The sequence below is a fragment of the Schistocerca piceifrons genome, chromosome 4 (assembly GCF_021461385.2).
Source record: "Schistocerca piceifrons isolate TAMUIC-IGC-003096 chromosome 4, iqSchPice1.1, whole genome shotgun sequence".
NCBI classification, from domain to species: Eukaryota; Metazoa; Arthropoda; class Insecta; order Orthoptera; family Acrididae; genus Schistocerca; species Schistocerca piceifrons.
The window spans coordinates 142,322,618-142,348,026 of NC_060141.1; the positions used below are offsets into that span (position 1 = coordinate 142,322,618).

Genomic DNA, 25,409 nt, shown 5'->3' on the forward strand with positions numbered 1-25,409 from the left:
CCATCAAAAGTATCCGGATACCCCCAAAAACATACGTTCTTCATATTAGGTGTATTGTGCTGCTACCTACTGTCAGTTACTCCGAATCAGCTACCTCAGTAGTCATTAGACATTGTGAGAGAGCAGAATGGGGCACTCCATGGAACTCACGGACTTCGAACGTGGCCAGGTGATTGGGTGTCACTTGTGCCATAGGTCTGTACGCAAGATTTTCACACTCTAAATGTCCCTAGGTCCACGGTTTCCTATGTGATAGTGAAGTGGAAACGTGAAGGGACACGTACAGCACAAAAGCGTACAGGCTGACCTCATCTGTTGACTGCCAGAGACCGCCGACAGTTGAAGAGGGTTGTAATGTGTAATAGGTGGACATCTGTCCAGACTATCACACAGGAATTCCAGACTGCATCAGGATCGATTGCAAGCACTATGATAGTTTGGCAGGAGGTGAGAAAACTTGAATTTCATAGTCGAGTGACTGTTCATAAGGCATACATCACGCCAGTAAATGCCAAACGATACCTCGCTTAGTGTAAGGCTCGTAAACATTGGACGATTGAACAGTGGAAAAACGTTGTGTGTAGTGACAAATCACGGTACACATTGTGGCGATCCAAGGGCAGGGTGTGGGTATGGTGAATGCCCAGTGAATGTCATCTGCCATCGTTTGTAGTGCCAACAGTAAAATTCAGAGGCGATGGTGTCATGGTGTGGTCGTGTTTTTCATGGAGAGGGCTTGTTTTGTATGGCACTATCACAGCACAGGCTTACATTGATGTTTTGAGCACCTTCTTGCTTCCCACTGTTGAAGACCAGTTGGGGAATGGCAATTGCATCTTTCAACACGATCGAGCATCTGCTCATAATGCATCGCCTGTGGCAGAGTGGTTACATGACAGTAACATCCCTGTAATGCACTGGCCTACACAGAGTCCTGACCTGAATCCTATAGAACACCTTTGGGATGTTTTGGAACGCCGACTTCATGCTGGGCCTCACCAACCAACATTGATACCTCTACTCCGTGAAGAACGAGCTGCCATTCCCCGAGAAACCTTTCACCACCTGATTGAACCTATGCCTGTGAGAGTGGAAGCTGTCATCAAGGCTAAGGATGGGCCAACACCATATTGAATTCCAGCATTACCAATGGAGCGCACCATGAACTTATAAGTTATTTTCAGCCAGGTGTCTGGATACTTATGATCACATAGCGTATATGGAGTGTTTGTTTGCACATCACCTGCATCATGGATGGTACCTATCAAGTATTTGTACTCATGACGAAATACACTGCCTTTATGTCAGCTTCATAAAAAAGAAATTGCTTGTTGAACCCAAACAAAAATACATGTTAAGACAAGGTTCGTGTAAGTACTCAGAAGATAATGTTATTCATCTCGTGGCATAAAGAAAGTAGTGTGCTACAGAATGCTTGGCAGGGTATGAGCATCATAAGGAAAACAAAAGAAAAGAATGCAGCAAATATTGCTGTTATATGGTAACTCCAATAAACACACAGCCAGTTTCACAAAAATAAAAAAGTCCAAGGTCCTGGCTGGAAAATAATTTCTCATCACAGTTATTCTTCTTATCTTATGAATAAAGTATTACACTTGTATGATCCCTATTAAACAACCATCAAGAAAGTCACTTTCCAGTTGAAAATGTGCTTCAACCTTGGATTAATAACATATTTAACCCAGTATCCATAGGTTTCTACAGTTGTGGCATTGATAAACTGTCTGAGCATTAACAGATCATTTTTAGATAATGTGAGATAATATATTATTGGTGATTAATCCCTCGCCTATGTTGTCAGTTATGCTTGAAAAATTAAGGAAAAATGCTATAAAATGTATGCTGTGCTAATTTAACTGATTACATCTTATCGAGATAACCTTACAATGAAAGCATATTTGAATGAAATATAGTCAATCCATGGAAAGTCCAGAATGGAATGACAACAAAAGGAAAGATTGCTATCACCATATAGAGGAGACACTAAGTAGCAGACACGCACAACAAAAAGTCTGCTATTCATTTTAGCTTTCAGCCAAAATGCCTCCTGCTGAATTAGAAAGCACACAAATTTTCACGCGACCACAGCTGACATGCACATAACTGAGTGCAGCCGCAGCAACCAGAGACAGTGATCCTTGTGTGAATGAGTGTGTGTTTTTTACTTCAAAGGCCTTTTGGCCAAAAGCTAAAATGTATAGCAGTCTTCTTTTCATTTTGCCAGTGTACGACTAAACATATCCTCTAATTATCAAGTAGCAATATATCCTTTTAATAATATTGTTGTCAATAAAACGTGAAGTAAATGTGAAATGAATGTGCCCAAATTGTCACTAATTAGTAAGCTGTTACAAAATTTTGACCTAGAAGTCATGGGTTGTATTCAAGTAGCAGTACAGGACTTACACAGAAGTAATGAAATGTGACACTGGGATTACGAAACATAGTTAACAAAATATTGAGCCACCATTTCAGCAGTGAAATAATCAATGGTGCTGAATGTAGATAGCGAAATGACTGATGATGCACTATATTTCTTAAGATTGCATTAATGTTTTTTGATTTGGCAGCATGTAGCTCTGTCGTACAAGAGACAAAAATCTTGCCTTCAGCGAGATTTGGACGACGACTGAACACAACCTGTGCACTACATCATGACTGGTTACTACTGAGCTGCAGAATGACTGCCACAGATAGCTGTCTCTGACTGTCTCGGTGATCGCTAAGATAGATAATTCATAATGTAAAAGATGATATTAATTGTAGTTTCTACATGGATCAACCATCTTAGACCCAGAAATGTGAAATTACTACCTAGAAGTCACATCTTAAGTGAGAATAATTTAGAATATTTAATGGAAATGACAAGAAAATATCAAGGGAATGCAGCAGGACAATTCTCAGGTTCTCCATTAGTGAGACGACGGTAACAGCACAGCCAGATATGTTCTGGAAGATTGTCATGTCCCATTTACACTAACATCAGCAGTAATACAGGCATTGGACAAGAATATGAAAACAAGGCAAGAAATCCATGCTTGAACATGATTGCAGATCATAGCCAAACCTTTAGGTTGCCCTGTGGTGTCTGACAATGAATGGCACCTGCAAAATATCCTCAATGTGTTGCAAGTGTCAGCGTAGCCAGAACAGTGTTCTGTGTAATTGTGAGTGCATTTTGTTAGAGCTAAGTGAATTAGAACGTGAGAAAATTATTGGTGTTTGTATGGCGGGTGTTTTGATAACCAAGGTAGCCAATGTATTTGTTGTTTCAGAAGGCACCATAAGATTAAAACTGCATGTAGGGAAAGCAGAAAAATGTCATCCGCTAAGCCTACCATCGACAAAAGTGTGTGTTAAGTGATCCTGACAGATGGTTATTGAAGAGAATTGTGGCGAGAATGCAGAGGGTGGCATCTTCAAAAGTCACTGCAAGACTGAATGTTGCACTCACGAATGCATTCAGCACCAAAACAAAGTGAAAGGAGCTCCATAAGCAGGGAATTGCAGAATTTACTGGAATTCCAAAATGCAAATGTCTGTAACAGGAAAACTTGGTGCTAAAGCCATAAAACATGGACTGTGGAACAATGCAAGAAATTCATTTGGTCAGATGAATCTTATTTCACACTATTTCCAACTTAGGACAAAGTTTATGTTTCAGGAGTGCACATGGCTGAGGTTTAGAGATATCTGGGTTGCCATATCATGGTATTGTGGTGACTCCTTCCATCGCCTCCACCTGTAGCAGCAGACAACGGGCTGTGCGGACCAGAAACCGGGCCTCCCCAACACCCTTGCTGATCACTTCTGCCAGATGAAGAGCTTAGACAGCCATGCTTTCCGGATGCCGCACACACCGAACCACTGCTCAATCAGGCCCTTGTTCTGCTCTGATGAGGCAGTACCTACAGCTGTGCTCTTGGCAGCTTGCTTATGCAACATCATGTGACTCACATTGTCGTCTGCCACATTTCGCTGAGATACACGTGAACGGCAAAATTCTTACTCCACGTTGATCGTCAGTGTTCTGTTGCGGTTCCTTTAACAGGAGGAGTGGTACAGCGTTTTTCCACACCACCTTCCTGACTTGTGTGCCCTCTAGGTGCTTCTATTACTACTGATGTACAAAAGCCCAATGCCGGATGCCTGGTTCATTCTCCTGGTATCAGCAATTGTAATACTGCATGCAGTGTAGTGTAAATAGTGCAGTGAAGTGCAGTGCACGCCAGGAATACCAGGTGGGTTTATTACTGTTCTGTCTCCGGGTGTTTGCCGGATGACGCCGAACAAAGGCTGTAAGCCATTCAAGGTGTGCTCTTCCCAGAGACTCCACCCCAAGCGAGGGCCCTCCTGGATTAAGAGATATTAACCTGATGAATTTTACAGTAATCGTTAGCTTTGAGAATAATACCTCGAAACCAGCCCACGTGGCTCTTCCAGCATGCCCCTTTATTTGTTGTCATCTTCCTTAATTACTGAACTGCTTAGGTGTTTATGCCGTGTAGGAGCATAGAAGGGAATCAAATCTTTCCTTCAGTATTAAATGGGCCCCAAGTGTACACTGCGAATTTGCATTGCTGTACTGCCAAGGATCATGTGACTGTTTTGGCTGATCGGCTCCATCCCATGGTGCAATATTTGTTGCCCAGTGGTGATTCTGTGTTCCAAGAGTACAAGACCCCTTTTCACACAACTCACATTGTCCAGGACTGGTTCTGTGAGTACGATGATGAATTGTCGCATCTCCTCTGACCATAAAGCCACAAGATCTCAATATTGGCGAGCCTTTGTGGTCTACTTTCATGAGAAAGGTTTGTGATCACTACCCACCTCCATCACTGTTACCTGAACTCGCCACTATTATACAAGAATAATGGTATAAAATTCCTGTGAAAACAATACAGGACCTGTATTTATCCATTCGAAGATGAGGGGAAGGTGTTTTTGAATGCCAACAGTTTTCCTACACCATATTAGGCGTGGTAATGTGCTTTGCGTGTATACTTGAGTCCGCACCTGGTACATTTCCATAACCAAACATACTTGAGGTGCACGGCTTGCACATCAGTGAAGCAACTACCAAATCACCTTAAGGCCCAAAGATGAAAAAATTAGGCCAGTAATTTTTATTCCCATTTCTGTAAGTGGGTGTTGGAGCTAAGAATAATATTCAGATTCACAGCCTGGAACCTGAACCTCATTAATTATGAGCAGGGGCTTTTATTTTGGCAGTCTTCATGTTTAGTAGCTGTTACAATTATTTTTATTTTTCTGTTTTAAGTGTACTTCAAATTGAGCTCATTCTCCAGAGGCTATTTACTTTCTTTTTTTAATTATTTTCCATCATCTCTCGTGCTGTATGTGGGGAATCCATTAATGCACTCAAAAACCTGCAAAGTAATGTAACCAACCAATGTGAACAATTCAGGTTTGGTTCCAAGCTCTGTGAAAATGCAAGGAGAACCATCTGTCACCAAAACATGAAAAGGAACCCAAGTCTAGAGATTGTTGCCTAGAATACACCAGCCATAAGTGAAACTGTCATCCAGCCAACAATTGACCAAGGAATGAAAAGCATTTTCTTCTTAAAGGTAACATCACCATTGTCACTGTTTTTTCAATAAAAGCAACAGGCATGTATTGAATGGACTTTTCTGTATTCAATACAGTTAAGGCACATAAACATAATATCAGTAATATGTCCTGAGCATGGGGTGGAGTTTCCATGCAGTGCCTTGAAGTTAGCAATGTTTGCTCTCAATTTAATCCCTTGTGATTTAATACCAATGAAGCATCTTGGCTGTATGTTATCAGAATATTCAAATGAAAATTATCAAGGTGTCATGAATATGGTCTGCTGTGTTAAGGAGTACCCTGCTTGTGGCACAGTATGACTCATTCGGTGATGCTAATTTTAATTTTATTGCATCTACTGACAATATTCAGAATGTGTTCCAAACTGCTCTGGATGTTGTTTTTTGTGCTTTGTGAGAGTTGTCAGCATAATTTTATGTTGGCTGACAACTACATCTGATTGCAGACATGAGCAAAACTCTTCATTTTTGTGGGTTATTATATCTTCTCAGCAGCATGCTGCTCACTACAATAATTTGTGAAACAGGGTAGTGCTCATTCTGCAGAAGGGCTCAGTGACAGCAAGTCCATAAGTATAAATATAAGAATGGGAATGACATTTATACACAGCATCCCACAGTAAATTAATATGATGGTACAGGTTTGCTGATGATGATGGAATGGGCAGAGTATATCCATATTCTCTTGATCCATGAAGCCAAACTACAGTCATTATTCAGCAAGAGATATTGGTTGTGTTACTATAACCCAGACTGAATTTCTCCCAGGGAAAGAATTGGTCAACTGTGCGTGAATACCTTTGTCACCTGTGCATCCCACATTCTACATTGGTACCCTGCCTATGTTGTTGGATATTTATTGGATACAGTATTATGTTCTGTTATCTGAGTACAGTGTCCAATTTAAGCTTAACCATTTCAATGAAGAAATGTTACAGAAGGTCTTAATCCCAAAGAATTGAAATAGTTGGATCAGAAATCTGCAGTGTTCAACACATCATACTTCAGTGAAAAACCAAAGAGACTATTGTAATAACTAAATAATAACACCTTGTGCTCATCAACTTCTCTCGAGATACTACTGCTCGCTAGCTCATGTTTAATTGAATAAGAGGATTCCGCTTAAATAATGCAAAGGCAGAATAGCAAATAGACATGGAGACCACCAACCTCATAGTTGAAATTACCATTGACAGACTTTAAAAATTCATTAAGAACTATGAAAATAGCAAAGTAACTGTTTCATACAATGAGGGTGAATCAAATAGAAACTAGAATTTTTATATATAACGTTATTTAAGCTTCAGAAAATCTCATTCACACAAACTTATTTTTCTTCATAGTATCCTGAATGGGAAATGCTTTTCTTCCAAATGGATAGGCATTTTGTTGTCCCCGTTTTTGTAAAATGAATGTGGCTGTGACCGCAGCCAGTTGCCCATGAACACTTAGACAGCACCATCGTCATCAAATTTGTGTCCTCCGAGTGCTTCCTTTAATGGTTGAAACAAATGAAAATAGCAGAGCAATAAGTCCAGGCTGTTGGGAGGATGTTCTAGTGTGACCCAGAAAAATTCCTGAATTATTTCGTGGTTTTTGGTGGCTTTGTTGGGTTGAGCATGGTCATGAAGCACAATCATATCCCGGATTGGAAATGTGCGCCTTTTCTGGCAATATGCATTTTTTGTTTGGTCCAAAAATTGACGATAGTATGCAGCATTCACAGAGCAACATTTGTGGAGAGAATCAGTGAGAACTCCTTCAAGGTAAAAGAAGACTGTCCTCAACCTTGCCAGTCATTGGTGGGCTGCATTCTCAGCTGTTTCTCATCCGTGTAAAACCTTTTTTGCCATGTGTTCACTTGAGTCATTCTCAGGGTGTTGTGCCTGAACTGTGCTGCAAGTCTCTTCAAAATTTTGGACGGTTTTTACACCCTTTGTTGTGAGAAACTGGACTCAACAGATGACAGTGCATCCTGCTCTGACATTGACATTCTGACTAAAGAAATGGTACAGCTGAAAATCAAAGCAACAATGAGCAGAGATTACACCACTCTCCATTTACAAAAAGGACGTAAAATAAAAATTCTGATTTATATTTGATTCAGCCTCGCACATGAGACTGGAACAAATAAAAACATTTTCAGACCAAACAAATTCATTGGTTCCATTAGTCTTTTTGTGCTGATTTGTCGCATCCCTTAATGACCAACCAACCCATTATGTTTGTTTGTTCAAGTTCCTTTCGAGGCATGTATTTTGCTTGATCATAGTGGTGAGCATCTACACAGTTACCATGCAGTCTCCCTATATGAAATGATTATGGCATTATGGGAACATTTATTTTAGACTCAGATCAACTATCATCGTTTTTGTATTAACAGAATACTTTATATAATGGATACCAGCCTCACCTTGACCTGGAAAACGCCAATAAATTTGTCACCACTAATATGCCACTGTCAGCCGTGTAGTAAACTGTATATATGAGTTCCAGATTCCTACCACTCAGTGAGAAATATATATCGCTGCAAGTCTCCACTTGCCTCTGTGCTCAATCACAATACTCTCCTTCAAAAGTCAGAAAATGGTTATTAAAATCCACACCTGTGAACAGGAACGTACCTTAGAGCAATTGCAGATTTTCTGCACTCAAAACATAAATTGTCCAAACTCTATGCCTCTTAAGTATGTGTGTCTTTGTCATTCAGTCTTTACTCTGTTTAAATGACCATAGGCCGAAGGACACAGCAATTAGTTTCAGTGGACTACCAGTTTCACAGATTAAACACTAGGGACGTGCCAAGCCTTGCTGCAACTTTTCTTAACCAAAATGATTAAGCTCATATTGGTTATTATATTCAGATAACAGACCCAAAAAAAATCCTATGTCCTAGATGGGGTGTCAGTGTTGTGTGTGGGATTGAAAGGAAGCTCAGTAGTTTCAGTGTTCCATTTCTTGTGAGTCATGTGTAATCCTTTTGTATTTGACATCACTAGCTTTGTTTAATAAGATTTTTTTAATGTTTGTTGAGGTTGTACTAGTCAGTTCTCACTCAGCCACACTCCAACAATCTTCGCAGAACTTCGTCTCCTTGTGTGTGGATGGGTGGTGAAAGAGAGCATTAATTGTCCTCCAAGCTACTTGAATGACATACACAATTGAAATTTAAACTTTCTGTTTTTACACTTTCCTTTACAACAACACAATCTCATATAGTAAGTGGGCTGACAGATCATCATAGACATAAGTTGTGCAAAATCAAGGAAAGAAGTATGTTTTACTTAATCAAAGTCAACAGTCATTTTTCATGGTGTCCATTGTAACCATGACCTTTGTCCTTTTTCTTCATGTCTTCTAAACACCTTAAAAACGTGGTGCCAGGGAACAAGTGTCCCCACAGTGATAGGTGCAAGACATTCTCCCATCTGCACATATCACAATAAAATCTCCCACAGTGGGATGTCCTGACACTTACTGATCGTTGTCACATTCAGCTTTCGTTGTCACAGAAGCTTGAAAGTGGAACATGCTATCATAAAGCTATCATGTCACACTTCAGGATGCAGAGGTGACGATGGCATTCACACATAGCTGACCAATTCTTTCACTGGCGAAAACTCAGTCTGGGTCATAATAACGCAACCAGTATCTGCTGTTCAATAACAATTGTGGTTTGCCTTCAAGGACTAGGATAATATGGATATCCTCTGCCCATTCCAGCACCATCAGCTCACCTGTACCATCATATTAATTTACTGTAGGATTTTGTGTATAAATGTCATTCCAATTATTATATTTATACTTAGTACTTGCTGTCATTGAGCCCTTCTGCAGAATGAGCACTACCCTGTTTCACAAATTACTGTACTGAGCAACGCGCTGCTGAGAAGGTATAATAACCCACAAAAATGAAGAGTTTTGCTCATGACTGCAATCAGGTGTAATTTCAGCCAACATAACATTATGCTCACAATCAAAGGGATTAAATTATGGGCAAACATTGCTAACTTCAAGGCGCTGCATGGAAACTCCACCCCACACTCAGGACATATTACTGATATTATGTGTCTTAACTGTATTGAATATAGAGAAGTCCATTCAGCACATGCCTTTTGCTTTTATTGAAAAAGCAATGACAATGGTGATGTTTCCTTTAAGAAGAAAAGACTTTTCATTCTTGGACAATTGTAGGCTAAATGACATTTTCACTTATGGCTTATGTATTATAGGCAAGGATCTCTGGGCTTGGGTTCCTTTTCATATTCTGGTGACAGATGGCTCTCCTTTCATTTTCACAGAGTTCAGAATCAAACTTGAATTGCTCGCATTGGTTGGTTACATTATTTCGCAGGTTTTTGAATGCACTGATAGTTTCCCCACATAGTTCACTTTGTTGTTCTGAAATTTTATTTTACTCATAGCTTTTGAGATAGTGCAGTGAAAGTATTCCCAAGAGAAAATGCTTTTAATTTTCTAATGCTCAGAATATCAGAAAAGTTTTATCCACTCATAATGTTTATAGCACAGCACCAGAGATAATGGAAAATAAAAAACAAAAGTGAATAGCTTCTGGGGAATGAGCTCAGTTTGCAGTATACTTAATACAGGAAAATAAAAATAATTGAAGAGGAGGACTGCCAAAATAAAAGCTCCTGCTCATGATTTATGTGGCTCGGGCTGCAGGCAGTGGAGTCGAATATTATTTCTACCCATACTTCAGCTTCAACTCCTAATTATGTAAATGGGAATAAAGTAGATTGGCATAGTTGTTTGGTATTTTGGCCCAATGCCATCTCAGCGGCTTCTTCGCAGCTCCATTAACTTGGAATTTGTGCACCTCAAGAACATTTGATTGTGAAAGTACACTACTGGCCATTAAATTTGCTACACCACGTAGATGACGTGCTACAGACGAGAAATTTAACCAACAGGAAGAAGATGCTGTGATATGCAAATGAGTAGCTTTTCAGAGCATTCACACAAGGTTGGCACCAGTGGCGACACCTACAACTTGCTGAAATGAGGAAAGTTTCCAACCGATTTCTCATACACAAACACCAGTTGACCGGCGTTGCCTGGTGAAACGTTGTTGTGATGTCTCGTGTATGGAGGAGAAATGCGTACCATCACATTTCCGACTTTGATAAACATTGGATTGTAGCTTATCGCGATTGCGGTTTATTGTATCGCGACATTGCTGCTCGCGTTGGTCGAGATCCAATGACTGTTAGCAGAATATGGAATCGGTGGGTTCAGGAGGGTAATACAGAATGCCGTGCTGGATCCAAACGGCCTCGTATCACTAGCAGTCGAGATGACAGGCATCTTATCTGCATGGCTGTAACAGATCGTGCAGCCACGTCTCGATCCCTGAGTTAACAGATGGGGACGTTTGCAAGAAAACAACCATCTGCATGAACAGTTCGACGACGTTTGCAGCAGCATGGACTATCAGCTCAGATACTATGGCTGCAGTTACCCTTGACAGTGCATCACGGACAGGAGTGCCAGCGATGGTGTACTCAACAACGAACCTGGGTGCACGAATGGCAAAACGTCATTTTTTCGGATGAATCCAGGTTCTGTTTACAGAATCATGATGGTCGCATTCATGTTTGGCGACATCGTGGTGAACGCACATTGGAAGCGTGTATTCGTCACTGCCATACTGGTGTATCACCCGGCGTGATGGTATGGGGTGCCATTGGTTACATGTCTCGGTCACCTCTTGTTCACATTGACGGCACTTTGAACAGTGGACATTACATTTCAGATGTGTTACGACCCGTGGCTGTACCCTTCATTTGATCCCTGTGAAACCCTACATTTCAGCAGGATAATGCACGACCGCATGCTGTAGGTCCTGTACAGGCCTTTCTGGATACAGAAAATATTCGACTGCTGCCCTGGCCAGCACATTCTCCAGATCTCTCCCCAATTGAAAACGTCTGGTCAATGGCGGCCGAGCAACTGCCTCTTCACAATACACCAGTCACTACTCTTGATGAACTGTGGTATCATGTTGAAGCTGCATGGGCAGCTGTACCTGTACATGCCATCCAAGCTCTGTTTGACTCAATGCCCAGGCATATCAAGGCCGTTTTTACAGCCAGAGGTGGTTGCTATGGGTACTGGTTTGTCAGGATCTATGCACCCAAATTGCGTGAAAATGTAATCACATGTCAGTTCTAGTGTAATATATTTGTCCAATGAATACCCGTTTATCACCTGCATTTATTCTTGGTGTAGCAATTTTAATGGCCAGTAGTGTATATTGTGAACTGCCATCATTGGTCAGATCTGGCCTGTGGTCCATAGTTCGCTGACCTCTGGACAAGTCGATGACAGAAGCAGGTGTCACAACATATATTTGTTATTGCTGGAGGTAAGAAGACATCCTGGGGTACAATACTAAATGCCTTCTCTGAAGACTACCTAGAACAGGTACCCCAGAACCCCACTCATGATGGAAATATATTGGAATCTCTTCTGAACAGCATGTTGCAAGGCATCCCAGATATGCTCAATAATGCTCACATCTGGGGAGTTTGGAGGCCAGCAGAAGTGTTTAAACTCAGAAGAGTGTTTCTGGAGTCACTCTAGCAATTCTGGATGTGTGGGGTGTTGCATTTTCCTGCTGGAATTGCCCAACTCTGTCAGAATGCACAATGGAAATGAATGGATGCAGGTGGTGACACATGATGCTTACATATGTGTCACCTGTCAGACTCTAGGTATGACTATCAGAGTCCCATATCCCTCCAACTGCACATGCCCTACACCATCCCAGAGCCTCCACCAGCTTGAACAGTCTGCTGCTGACATGCAGGGTCTATGGATTCATGAGGTTGTCTCCATACCTGTACACGTCCATCTGCTTGATACAATTTGAAACAAGACTCATCCGACCAGGCAATGCTTCTAGTCATCCACAGTCCAATGTTGGTGTGGATAGGCCCAGGCGAGGCATAAAGCTTTGGCTCAAGTCGTCAAGGGTACACTAGTGGGCCTTTGGCTCCGAAAGCCCATATTGATGATGTTTTGTTGAATGGTTTGCAGGCTGACACTTGTTGAGGGACCAGCATTGAAGTCTGCAGCAATTTGCGGAAAGCTTGCACTTCTGTCACATTGAATGATTCTCTCCAGTCATCGTTGGTCCCATTCTTGCAGGATCTTTTTCCAACCACAGCAATGTCCGCCCCGGTAGCTGAGGGGTCAGCGTGACAGACTGTCAATCCTAAGGGCCCGGGTTCGATTCCCGGCTGGGTCGGAGATTTTCTCCGCTCAGGGACTGGGTGTTGTGTTGTCCTAATCATCATCACTTCATCCCCATCGACGCGCAGGTCGCCGAAGTGGCGTCAAATCGAAAGACCTGCACCAGGCGAACGGTCTACCCGACGGGAGGCCCTAGCCACACGACATTTCCATTTTACCTCAGCAATGTCAGAGATTTGATGTTTTACTGGATTCCTGATATTCATGGTACACTTGTGCAGTGGTTGTATGGGGAAATCCCCACTTCATCGCTACCTCGGAGATGCTGTGTCCCATCGCTCATGTGTCGACTATAACACCATGTTCAACCTCACTTAAATCTTGATAACCTGCCATTTTAGCAGAGTAATCGATCTAACAACTGCACCAGACACTTGTTGTGTTATATATGTGTTGCCGACTACAGCACAGTGTTCTTTGACACTTCAGTGTATATGCTCAGTAAACTAAAGAAAAATTAATAGTGTCATATCTCAATGAGGAACTTGAAACTCTCAGCACAGAGCTGGAGCATCTAGAGGAACTATGGCTCAAGTTTAAAACAATTGTTGACGAGCCACTGGATAGATACATACCCAGCAGAACAGTTCTTGATGGGAGGGACCCTCCATGGTATATAGTCACTGTAAGGAAACTTGTAAAGAAACAGAAATTACTGCATTATAGGTGTAAAACAAAGAATAGTGCTGTAGTTAGAGAGATGCTGAATGAAACATGTTTTGCTGTTAAGAGAGTAATGCATAAAGCCTTTAGTGATTACCATATCAGAATACTGTAAAATGATCTTTCGCAAAACCCAAAGAAATACTGGTAGTATATAAAGACTGTTAGTGGCACCAAAGTTAGTGTACAGTCACTTGTGAATGAAATAGGAACTGAAATTGAGGGTAGAAAAGTAAAAGCTGAAATGCTTAACTCCATTCTCAAATGTTCCTTTACAAAGGAACACCCAGGAGAACTGCCCCAGTTTGATCCTCATACCACTAAAAAGATGAATAAAATAAGTATTATTGTCAGTGGCGTTGAGAAACAGCTGAAATCATTAAAATTGAACAAAACTCCAAAACTGATGGAATCCCTATCAGATCGTATACTGAATTTGCAGCTGAGATAGCTCCCACAGATCACACCTGTCTGTAAGAAGGGTATTAAAAGTGGTCCCCATGTCGTTGGCATCGATTTGTTGTAGAATCCTAGGACGTATTGTGACCTCAAATATTATGAAGTATCTCAAACAGAATGACCTTCATGCCATCCAGCATGGGTTCCAGAAACATCGATCAGTGCACTTTTCTCACATGACATACTGAAAGCTTTGAATCAAGGCAGTCAGATAGATGCAATATTTCTTGATTTCCGAAAAGCATTTGACTCAGTACCGCATCTATACTTATTATCAAAAGTATGATCGTATAAAATATCAACTGAAATTTGTGACGGGATTGAGGACTTTTTGGTAGGGAGGACGCAGCATGTTATCTTAGATGGAGAGACATTTTCAGATGTAGAAGTAACATCATGTGTGCTCTCAGGAAGTGTTTTAGGATCCTTGCTGTCCATGGTGTATGCTAATGACCATGCAGACAATGTCAGTAGTAACCTCCAACTTTTACAGGTAATGCAGTTATCTATCATGAAATACTGTCGGAAAGAATCTGCATAAACATTTTGTCAGATCTTGATACAATTTTAAAGTGCAGATATGGGCAACTTGCTTTAACTGTCCAGGAATGTAAAATTTTGCACTTTCCAAAACAAAAAAACATAGTATCCTATGACCCTAATATCAGTGAGTCACTGTTGGAATTGGCCAACTCGTACAAATACCTGGGTGTAACAATGTGTAGGAATATGAAATGGAAAGATCACAAAGGCTCAGTCATGGGTAAAGCAGGTCATAGACTTCTGTTTATTGGTGGAATACTGGGGAAATGCAATCAGTCTGCAAAGGAGGTTGTGTATAAATAACACATGCAACTGGTTCTAGAATATTGCTCAACTATGTGGAACCCATGCCAAATAGGACTAAAAGGGAATATTGAACATATACAGAGAAGGGAAGCAAGAATGGTCACAGGTTTGTTTGATCTATGGCAAAGTGTCCCAGAGATACCGAATAATCTGAACCAGCAGACTCTTGAAGAAAGATGTAAACTATCCCAAGAAAATCTACTAACAAAGTTTCAAGAATAGACTTCAAATGATGACTCTAGGAATAACTATAACCCTCTACATATTTCTCACATAGGTATTGTGAGGAAACGATTGGAATAATTACAGCACGCATAGAGGCATTCAAACAATTATTCTTCGTATGCTCCATACATGAATGGTACGGGGAGAAACCCTAATAACTGATGCAATGGGACGTACCCTGTGCCATGTACATCACAGTGGTTTGTGGTGTACAGATGTAGATTTAGACACAGGTGTAGATGTAGGTATAAAAACTCTGTTTCTTGCTTAACCACATGATTTAATATCTCTGTTGTTACTGAAAAATTAGAAAAAATCATTGTGTGTTTGAAAAATTCATTTGGTTCTACACAGTTCCCTGTTACATGTATTTCTTTTGTTACCCTGCAGATTTTTCACTGTTATAGAACAAGACAGTGAATGGCCACGTTAGTTTTGTAATAATGTTTGTGATCCTTCAGTCTCATTAAAAATACATATGCCTTTTTTTCTTTGTGAAGACCTTAGTCTTGTGCGCAGTTATAGGTTTAATATTTACTATTGAGAAAAGAACAAAGGTAAAAAAATTACTCACTTTACAGGAGTGGTTTTCATCATCAGTGATGTCTTTTGCTGAAGAATTGCTCCATAGTAGCTCTGTCTCAAACCACTCTGCAACTACCTTGGACCAGTTACCGCCATTACCTGAATCATCTGTACAGTGTCTTCTGCAATTGGCTAAAGAATTTGAAGAATTGGCCAACACGTGCCTTTTAGTTCTTCATCTTGAGGTAAGAGTAATTTATTAATGTTATTTTCATTCTGTGATAATGAGAGCTGAATGAGTAGAGCTGTTACACCAGTGGTGGGCTACAGTTGCAGTGATATGAATGAAGTGGATGAGAGGAATAATTATGACACAAGCCAATGTTCTATTTACTGAATATCAAAAGTTAGTGAAAACTTCATGTTTATTATAAATTTCAATATTTAAATTTACACTGAGAATACATCTACATCAGTATGCTATTGAGGCAGAACTGGAAGCTCCTTGAGCATGCAGCCATAATAAATGCCAGTGTTCGTTTCCATTTTTAGTTCCAGTTGATTAGATTGCCTTTCCTTTAATGGAGTTAAAATACCAACCTCTGTAGCTTACGCGAATATGCAATACGTGGAGAAGAATTTTGTCAAATGCATCAGCAAGTCACAAAATGTATATCATTAAATAGAACGTGTTAGATAGTGAAGAGTAAAAAGTTTGATATAGCCAATAGAAATTCAAAATGTGCATATACTTTCTTTTTCTCATAAGGATGCCTTTTCTACTGTTCCATAATTTTTAATTCAGCTGACAAATTTTAGGCCTTCTGACAGTGAGCACAGTCAGTTTGTCAACATAGTGAAATATTTCCTACATATTTAAAAAAAACACAACAGTGGAAAATCTAGGATGGAATGTAACAATACTATGAAACAGAAAGTTGATACTCACCATATAGCGGAGATCCTGAGTTGCTGATAGTCACAACAAAAAGTGTGTCACAAATATATATAGTTTTCAGCCAGTAAGGCCTCCATCAAAATTAGACGACATACACACACATGCAAACGCAACTCACACACACATGACTGCAGTAACAAGCAACTGAGCAGCAGTACCAGTGCATGATGGGAGTGTCGACTGGGTGGGGGTAAGGAGGGGGCTGGGGCGGGGAAGGGGAGGATTAGTAGGGTAGGGGTGGTGGACAGTAACGGGATGTCGGGGAGTGTGGAGGGACATGGTTGAAAGAGGGTAGGCCAGACATGTGCAGTCAGAAGGTTAGAGGGGGGGGGGGGGGGGGCGGGTAGCGGAAAAGGAGAGAATTAAAAAGACTGGGTGCAGTGGAGGCATGATGGCTGTGTAGTGCTGGAATAAGAACAGAGAACGGGTTGGACAGGAGAGGACAATGACTAACGAAGATTGAGGCCAGGAGAGTTATGGGAGTGTAGGATATATTGCAAGGAAAGTTCCCACTTGTGCAATTCAGAAAAGTTGGTGTTGGTGGGAAGGATCCATATGGCACAGGCTGTGAAGCAGTCATTAAAATGAAGGATGTCATGCTTGGCAGTGCTCAGTGACAGGGTGGTCCACTTGTTTGTCCAAAGTTTGTCAGTGGCCATTAATGCGTACAGACAGCTGGTTGGTTAAATACAATGCACCACAGTGGTTGCAGCTTAGTGTGTAGATCACATGACTGGTTTCACAGGTAGCCCTGCCTTTGATGGGATAGGTGATGTTTGTGACCAGACTGAAGCAGGTGGTGGTGGTGGGAGGATGTATGGGACAGGTCTTGCATCTAGGTGTGTTAGAGAGGTATGAGCCATGAGGTAAGGAGTTGGGAGTGGGGGTTGTGTAGGGATGGATGAGTATATTGTATAGGTTCGGTGGACAGTGGAAGACCACTGTGGAAAGGATAATGGACAGGACATTTCTCATTTCAGGGCACGACAAGAGGTAGTCAGAACCCTGGCGGAGAATGTAATTCAGTTTCTCCTGTTCTGGGTGGTACTGAGTTACGAGGGGAATGCTCCTTTGTGGCCAGATGGTGGGACTTTGGGAGGTCGTGGGAGACTGGAAAGATAAGGCACAGGAGATTTGTTTTTGTACAAGGATTGGAAGGATAATTACAGTTTGTGAAGGCTTCAGTGAGACCCTCAGTATATTTTGAGAAGGACCGCTCATCACAACAGATGCAATGACCACAGGTGTCTAAGGGACGTCTTGGGCTTAGCATATCCACTATATGGTGATTAGCAACTTTCCTTTTCACAATATTGTTATTTTCAAAGGAAGTAAGTCAGTTGGTATATTTTGGTTCTGTGTCAGTAAGCAGCTTTGTGTAAGTACCAGGAAGCACCCAGTAATACAGGACTTGGCAATTTGTGCTTACTGCCCTCAAGGGCAGAGCTCAGGTCATTTGTAACACAGAGAGTCCATATTCTGAACTATGTCATACTCACAAAATGTCACGGAAGAACAGATACTCTCAGAGACACAACTAAACTATGCTCTGCAGATAAAAGAAAAGATATTACAAGAGAACAATTGCTTGGCTTTTGTCCAGTACACAGTGCCATTTTCTGTTAAGATTTCAAGGACGCGGACAAATGTAACATATGACACCGTTCCTCCCAGAATGAAAAATAAAATGCGTACTGGACTCCTTCAAAGATCCATTGATAGTGTAATGTCTGAAATGTGAGTGTATTTGGACACCAATAACAAAGTACCACATCTATTACACAGAGCAAGCAGTAAGTGTTCATGTAGCTAACTATGTGAGGATGGTTCTGGAAGGGAGCAGGAGAGGGCATTTGACCCCCACAGCCACTTCATTAAAAGAATGTCTCCTCAAACCAAACTCATGTCCTGCTCTGCAGCTTGTCATTTTTTCCCTTGTGTTATCAGCCAGTGTCAAGAACTGCTAAAAAATTGGTCATTGAAAGAAAGTAATTACATGTATCTGAGCATTGTGTGTCCGACAGCAGAATAATATGTATAAATCTCTCAGAAATTATATTCTGTGGCCAATGCTTGCCTTCAGGCAGTGAAATTCTTAGCACTAGCCAGACATTGTGTCTATAATTTTTTAGTTTTCTCAAGTGAGTTTTTCTTGTGGTTTAACTGTATTCCCTTTCTACACACCAACTGGTGGCAGAATACACACATAAAAGGAGGTCATATTTCTGCATGTTTTCGGCGCCAGTGGCTCCATCTTCTGGCAGAAGGGTTGAAGGGGAGGGAAGAGGGGTAAAAGAAAAGGACTGGACAGGTTTAGGAAAAGGGGTAGATTTTGGAAAAGTCACTGAGAACTGCAGGTTGGGGAGACTTACTGGACAGGACGAGAAGAAAGACGCACAGTCCCCAATAATCAGTCTTTCCTTCTGATCCTGTTCGGTAAGCCTCCCCTGACCCACAGTTTTGGGTGATTTTTCCAAAATTTACCCCTCCCCTTCAACCCTTCTGCTGGAAAAAGGAGCCACTGGCTCAGGAAGCTTGCGTAAGAATAACCTGCTTTTATGTGTGTGTTCTGACGGCACTTGGTGAGTAGATTTTTTTTAGCTATCCGATTACATTATATTCATTGTTATATGGATTCTCTGCCTACTGCATTTTAGGTACTAGTGGTAGCATTAGGGAGTTTTCCATAGTTTTGCATTTTATTTTGTAAGAAATTGTGCTTCGTTTCCCAAAATTAATACAAGTTGCCTGTAGCTTAGATCCTGCATATGCTGTAGTGCAGAACTCCAGCACTTCACGAAATGATGAATAGGAAATTAATGAAAATGTTCTACATATAACATTAAATAATCATGTACTCAAAGCTACATAAAAATTGTATAAGCTAATTGCTATGCGAGCGGCAATTGAACCAGATTTTCTTCAGTTCATGTTGCATTCATGAGTCTGTTCCTAACTATGTCCAATTCCTGTTTTGCCTTAACAGGAAGATTTTACTTGGCTTCAAAAATAGCCATTGAAGCCAAGTAAAATCTGCATTTCAGTAGGACAAAACAGGAATTGGACATGTCTAGCAACAGACTCATGAATGCAACATGAAATGTAGTAGTTCTGGCTTAATTGCTGCTCACATAGCAATTAGCCTATGCAATTTTTGTTCCATCACAGATGAAAATCTTTGAGTAGCTTTGAGTACATGAGTAAATCATTATTTAATGTTTTTATCTTACAACACAATTACGTATGTGAAACAAACCACACTTAGAATATTTTAAAAGTGATTGTATTCCATAAAAAAATATTTTTCACTAGGAACTGTGTGATTGATTTTAATAATTTATATGTTATAGGTCCGTGTACAATGCTTCCACTACTTGTTACCACAGGCTGACACATTCAATAGATTTGCAGGGGGTGGAATGGACTCGCAAGAGCCAGACCCACAAGTTTTTAAACTCAGCCAAGTCCTTATCAACATTGATGAGGCAATGACATCCAGCCTTCAGCCACGAAAAATCAAGGTAAAGTAACCAATATTATTACACCGTATATGAGGGTTATTCGGAAGGTAAGGTCCGAATCGCCATAGCTAATCAAATGACACACGAACATTGAAATGCACGTATGTACCGACTCCCAGTACACCTTGCTCATAAAACAATCCAATTTGCATTGGTATTGTCACAATATGCTGTTAACAGTGTCAGTACAAGATGCTTAGATCAGTTGACAAACCCACCGAGTGTGAAATACGGTCACTGATTTGGTTTTTGATAGTAAGAAATGTCGCAACAACAGAAATTCATCAACAGATAAGTCAGGTGTGTGGCTCCAAAATATGAGTGACAGCAGAGTGTGTACGTGGGTGAGAGCCTTCAAGGACAGATGGATAAATCTCATGACGAACCGCAGTCAGGACAATCATCACTGATCTCAGAAGATTTGGTCAAAGCCATGGATGTGTATGAAAAAATTCTTGAAGACCAGTGATTCACAATTTCAACTTAAGCTTTGGATTTCTGAATGTGGGTTCACAACATCCTCTCTGGTTATACTCAAAGGGGGATACAAAAGCTTGTAGAACATCATGACAAATTTTAAACAAATATGGAGACTATGTAAAAATAGATAAACATTCAAGGAATTAAATGAAAACATCTGTTGTGATGTATGTTTTATAAAAAATTGGATCTTACTTTCCAAAAAATCTCATATGCGCGTGATCGTCTTGTTTTCTAATTTATTCACTCTATCGGTTCTGTTTTGTGTCTGGGTGTGTGTGCACACCTCTGTATGCATGTGCGTGGAGGAGAAGAGGGGGTGGGGGGAGGGAAGTAACTTTTGAAAGCTATCATGTGATCTATAAACTAAGCTGCAACTACTGTGCTACTTTCTACATGGACATGACAACTAACAAGCTGTCTACCCACATGAATGGCTGCCAACAAACTGTGGCCATGAGCCAGCTGGACCACCCAGTTGCTGAACATGCTGCCCAACACAATGTGCTTCACAGCCTGCACCATCTGGGTCCTTCCTACCAACACCAGCTTTTCTGAATTGCACAGGTGGGAACTCTCCTTGCATTATATCCTACTTTCCCATAATTACCCTGGCCTCAGCCTTCACTAGTCCTTGCCCTCCATTTATGTACCCCATCCCTGCTCCCACTCCAGCACAATGCAGCCTTCCATTCCATGAATGCATCAATTAGTCCCTTTCCCCTTTTTCCCTTTTCTACTTCTCCCCACTGTCCCACCTCAGACCTGACTGTTGCATCTAGCAGCCCTACCCCATCCTCACCAAGTCCCTGCACTTTCCCACAAGCAGCACCACACATTCCTTAACCCCACTCTGCTGTCCCCCACCGCCCCCCACCGATGCCTCCTCCTTACCTCCACCACCGGATTACTGCTTCAGTGAGGTGCAATTACAACTTAGTCTGGCCATAGCAGACAGAGACAGTGGTCATGTGTGACTGGGTTGTATGAATGAGCATGTCTTTTCAACTTCAATAAAAGGCTAAAAAGTATAACTTTCTTTTCGTTGTGCCTGTCTGTGACTCACTGTCTCGTGTACAGGGTGTCTCATTTATCTTGTCCACCCTAAATAACTGTTTGTCCAGATGCAAATTACAAAATGTTTCAAGCAAATGTTCCTTAGCCATCGGGGGGACATCAGTCATCATGATTGCCTTCATTGTAGCTTTGTTTTTTACAAAGATGTGAACAGTCGTATGACTTTTTTAAATGGCACCCTGTATTTTTTATTCGGTAATTCATTTCCTCTCCTAAAGACCTATTCAAAAATGTATCACATTGAACCATTTACTGAAACACAACGTTATTAATTACATAACACAACATTGATGTTGACGCTCCCGGCACTTAGTGCAGGTACTCAGGGTAATGGAACACATCCATGTGCTGACGTTCACAGAGGTCAAATGTACACATAAGTAGAATGCACACCTGTCATTCCGTCAACCATCGTCAGTTGAAGAGTTGTGCGAGTAGAATGTAGAATGTACACCAAGGAAGATAAGTTAGAAATGCTACTCACCTATTGGGAATGTAAGTTAGCAGAAAAGTAATTGCAGTACTGTTTTCTTATGTACAGGTACATTTAGTACAGTAGTTTATTCCTTTTAAATACTGTTGTGTAGAGTAGACATACAGTAAAGGCTGTCCTTCCTACAAACTGCATCGCCATAATGTTTCTTTTATTGTTGTTGAAGGTATACGAAATGCTACGCAGGCAGCATAACTGTACAGAGAGCGATATCCTAACAAGAATCCACCTTCCCAAAAGATATTTTCTCGTCTTGTTGCGATGCTTCAGGAAACGTGAAGTTTCAACCCATGGCAATGCAATCATCCTAGCACTTGCACAGGCAAAGCTGCTAAAGTTACTGTTCTCACTTCTGCAGCTATGAATCCACATGTGAGCACATGACAGCTTGAACATGAGATTGGCATTCCTAAAACCAGTGTACATCGTATTCTTACACGTCACCGGTTCCATCCTTACCATGTACACCTACATCAAGAACTGCTGGGGAATGATTTCCAGTATCGTGTACAGTTCTGTCAGTGGGCACAGCAGCAACTCCTGATCAGCCTGAACTTCTTCTCCAATGTTCTATTTACCGATGAATGTTCCTTCTCAAACAAAGGACAGGTAAATACAAGGAACATGCATTATTGGTCCAGCGACAACCTACGATGGCTTAGACAGATGGAACATCAGCGTCAGCGGAGAGTTAACGTCTGGTGTGGGGTGCTTGGTACTGCAATTATTGGCCCTTATTTCATCAATGGCAGTCTAAACGGCACAGCATATACCAACTTCCTCAGATGAATTCTTTCTCCTCTTCTGGATGAAGTGCCGCTAAGAACCAAAATGCTTACGTGGTATCAACACGACGGATGTCGAGCACAAAATGCCTCACGTGCACATTGTGTTCTGAACCGAAGGTATCCTGCCAGATGGATTGGTTGAGGAGGAACAGTTACTTGGCCTGTTAGATCTCCTGATTTAAATCCTCTAGACTTTTTTCATTAAAGACATTGTCTGTCGCGATATTCCAACAACTCCAGAAGACAAGCAGGAACGTATCATGCTTGTTTGTAACTCTCTTCAGCAGGCAACACTGGAAGCAGTAAATTCTTTCATTAAACGAGTGTATCGGTGGCCATGGTCACCACTTTGTGAGCACCTTTGTATGTTGTGCTCCTGGGCAATGGTACAGGAGAGTCAAAGTCAATTTTGTGTTATGTTTTTATTTGGTTTTCATTTGTTTTCTGACAACTCCAGCAAGTGGACGAGTTTGTGATCCCGGGCTCAAAGTTAATGTTGTGTTATGTAATTAATAACATTGTGTTTCAGTGAATGGTACACTGTGATACACTTTTGAATAGATCTTTAGGAAAGAAAATGAATTACTGAATAAAAAATACAGGGTGCCATTTATAAAAGTCACACCGCTGTTCATATCTTTGTAAAAAACAAAGCTACAATGAAAGGAATCGTGCTGATTGATGTCCCCCTGATGGCTAAAGAGCATTTACTTGAAACATTTTGTAATTTGCATCTGGACAAACAGTTATTTAGGGTGGTCAAGATAAATGGGGCACCTTGTATATTATGATATGCCAAACTATCATTTTCATAATAAAATGCTAATTACTGTAATTCTACTCAGGAGAACTACAAAAATAAAATATTTATAACATTCTTTACAAGAAAAAATAAAGACTCTGCGCTCAAAAGTATATAAATCATTACATTTGATGAGCTACGTGTTACTTTAATTGGTCATGTACAAGACAAGAAAAAGGAATGACTAAATAATGCAGTTTTCTTCAAAATTTTAATGTTGGCACTGTTACTAACAATGGAGACTGTCACCTCTAAGACAAATAGCTCTCAGCTATTGAATTACATTATCTTACTTTTCTTCTTAGATATCAATAAATTTTTGTTGATATGATGTAAAGTCCTTGCTTTGTATGGTGTAGAGCAACTACCAATAAATCTGGTATTAAAAGTGGTGCAGATTCAGGGGGATTAAAGTTCTAGTTTCAAACCTCTGCTCAGAATGATGTCAAATTTAAACAAAAGAAGGAGAAACATGCAAAAAAAGAAAAAAAGAAAAATAAATTAAAGAAAATTCTACCACTGAAAGCTGCTGCAATCAGCAGAATGTGCAAAATAAAAAATGCGGGGTTCACGGCTGTTCCCCAGTTTTCATCTGAGGTGCTTGGCTTGATTGTCTCAATGCAGGATCACATGCTGCTGGTAAAACTCTTTACAAGAGCAGTGACTGTGCCAGTGGCTCTGCAGAAGTTCCGGACACTGAGTGAATGTAAAAAGGTGTTGGTCTGATGCCTGACAAGGGTCTGGAGAAAATGACAGTGAAATTCAAAGAGACAGGTTGTTTTGAAGCGCAATGTGGTAGAGGGAGGGAAACAATCGATACATTGTCAGTAGATGATGTGACAACAGCATTTCAGGAGGGATCAAGCGGTGGTGTGCAAACATGCAGTCTACATCTACATCCACATCTACACACACATACACAGTCTGCAAACCACCATACGGTGCATGGCGGGGATGGTACACTGTACCACTACAAGTCATTTTCCTTCCTGCTCCACCTGCAAATAGAGTGAGGGAAAAATGACCGTCTATATGCCTCCGAATGAGTATGATGTTCGTGGTCCTTATGCAAAATGTATGTTCACACCAGTAGGATCATTCTACTGTCAGTTTCAAATGCCAGTTTTTTAAATTTTCTCAATAGCATTCCTCGAAAAGGACATTGCATTCCCTCCATGATTCCCATTTGACCTTCCGAACCATCTTTGTACTACTTCTGTGTTGATAAAATTACTCATCTTGAGGAATTGCTTGGTGCTGACCTGCCAGTATGACAATTTCTTGCTTGCAAAGAAGTGGACAGTGAATGGCCATGGAACATTGTGAGGATTGACAGATTGCATTTCCATCTCCAAAGATATGTAAATACACAGAATGGCAGAATGTGGGCAATGGAAAATTTACTTGCATATCAACTGGTACTATCTCAGTCTGCAAAGGTACTGTGTGTTGCAGATTGAGAGCATCATTTATCATAGGGCCATATTTTTTTGAGGAGATGCTTCTTGTGAGGCCTGTTACCTGTATCATCACTAGTAAATGCTTTGAGAGTCTTTTGCACATCAATGCTGTTCCAATCCTTCAACAGCATATTTGGATGGGATCATTTTTATGTAAGATGGCACTACTGTGTCTATTACACAGCCAATAAAGCAACTGCTGCAGAAGCATTT

At 40.8% G+C, this 25,409-nt stretch overlaps 1 protein-coding gene across 1 annotated transcript in view; it reads left to right on the forward strand.

Annotated features, from left to right (window-relative positions):
- The window catches only part of LOC124795203 (exocyst complex component 4), a 234,362-nt gene that overhangs the window by 166,446 nt on the left and 42,507 nt on the right, over positions 1-25,409 (forward strand). Inside the window, exons 12-13 of the mRNA XM_047259109.1 lie at positions 15,674-15,862; positions 19,926-20,096. Of these exons, the coding sequence (XP_047115065.1) occupies positions 15,674-15,862; positions 19,926-20,096 (360 nt within the window). The remainder of the gene's footprint in view (positions 1-15,673; positions 15,863-19,925; positions 20,097-25,409) is intronic.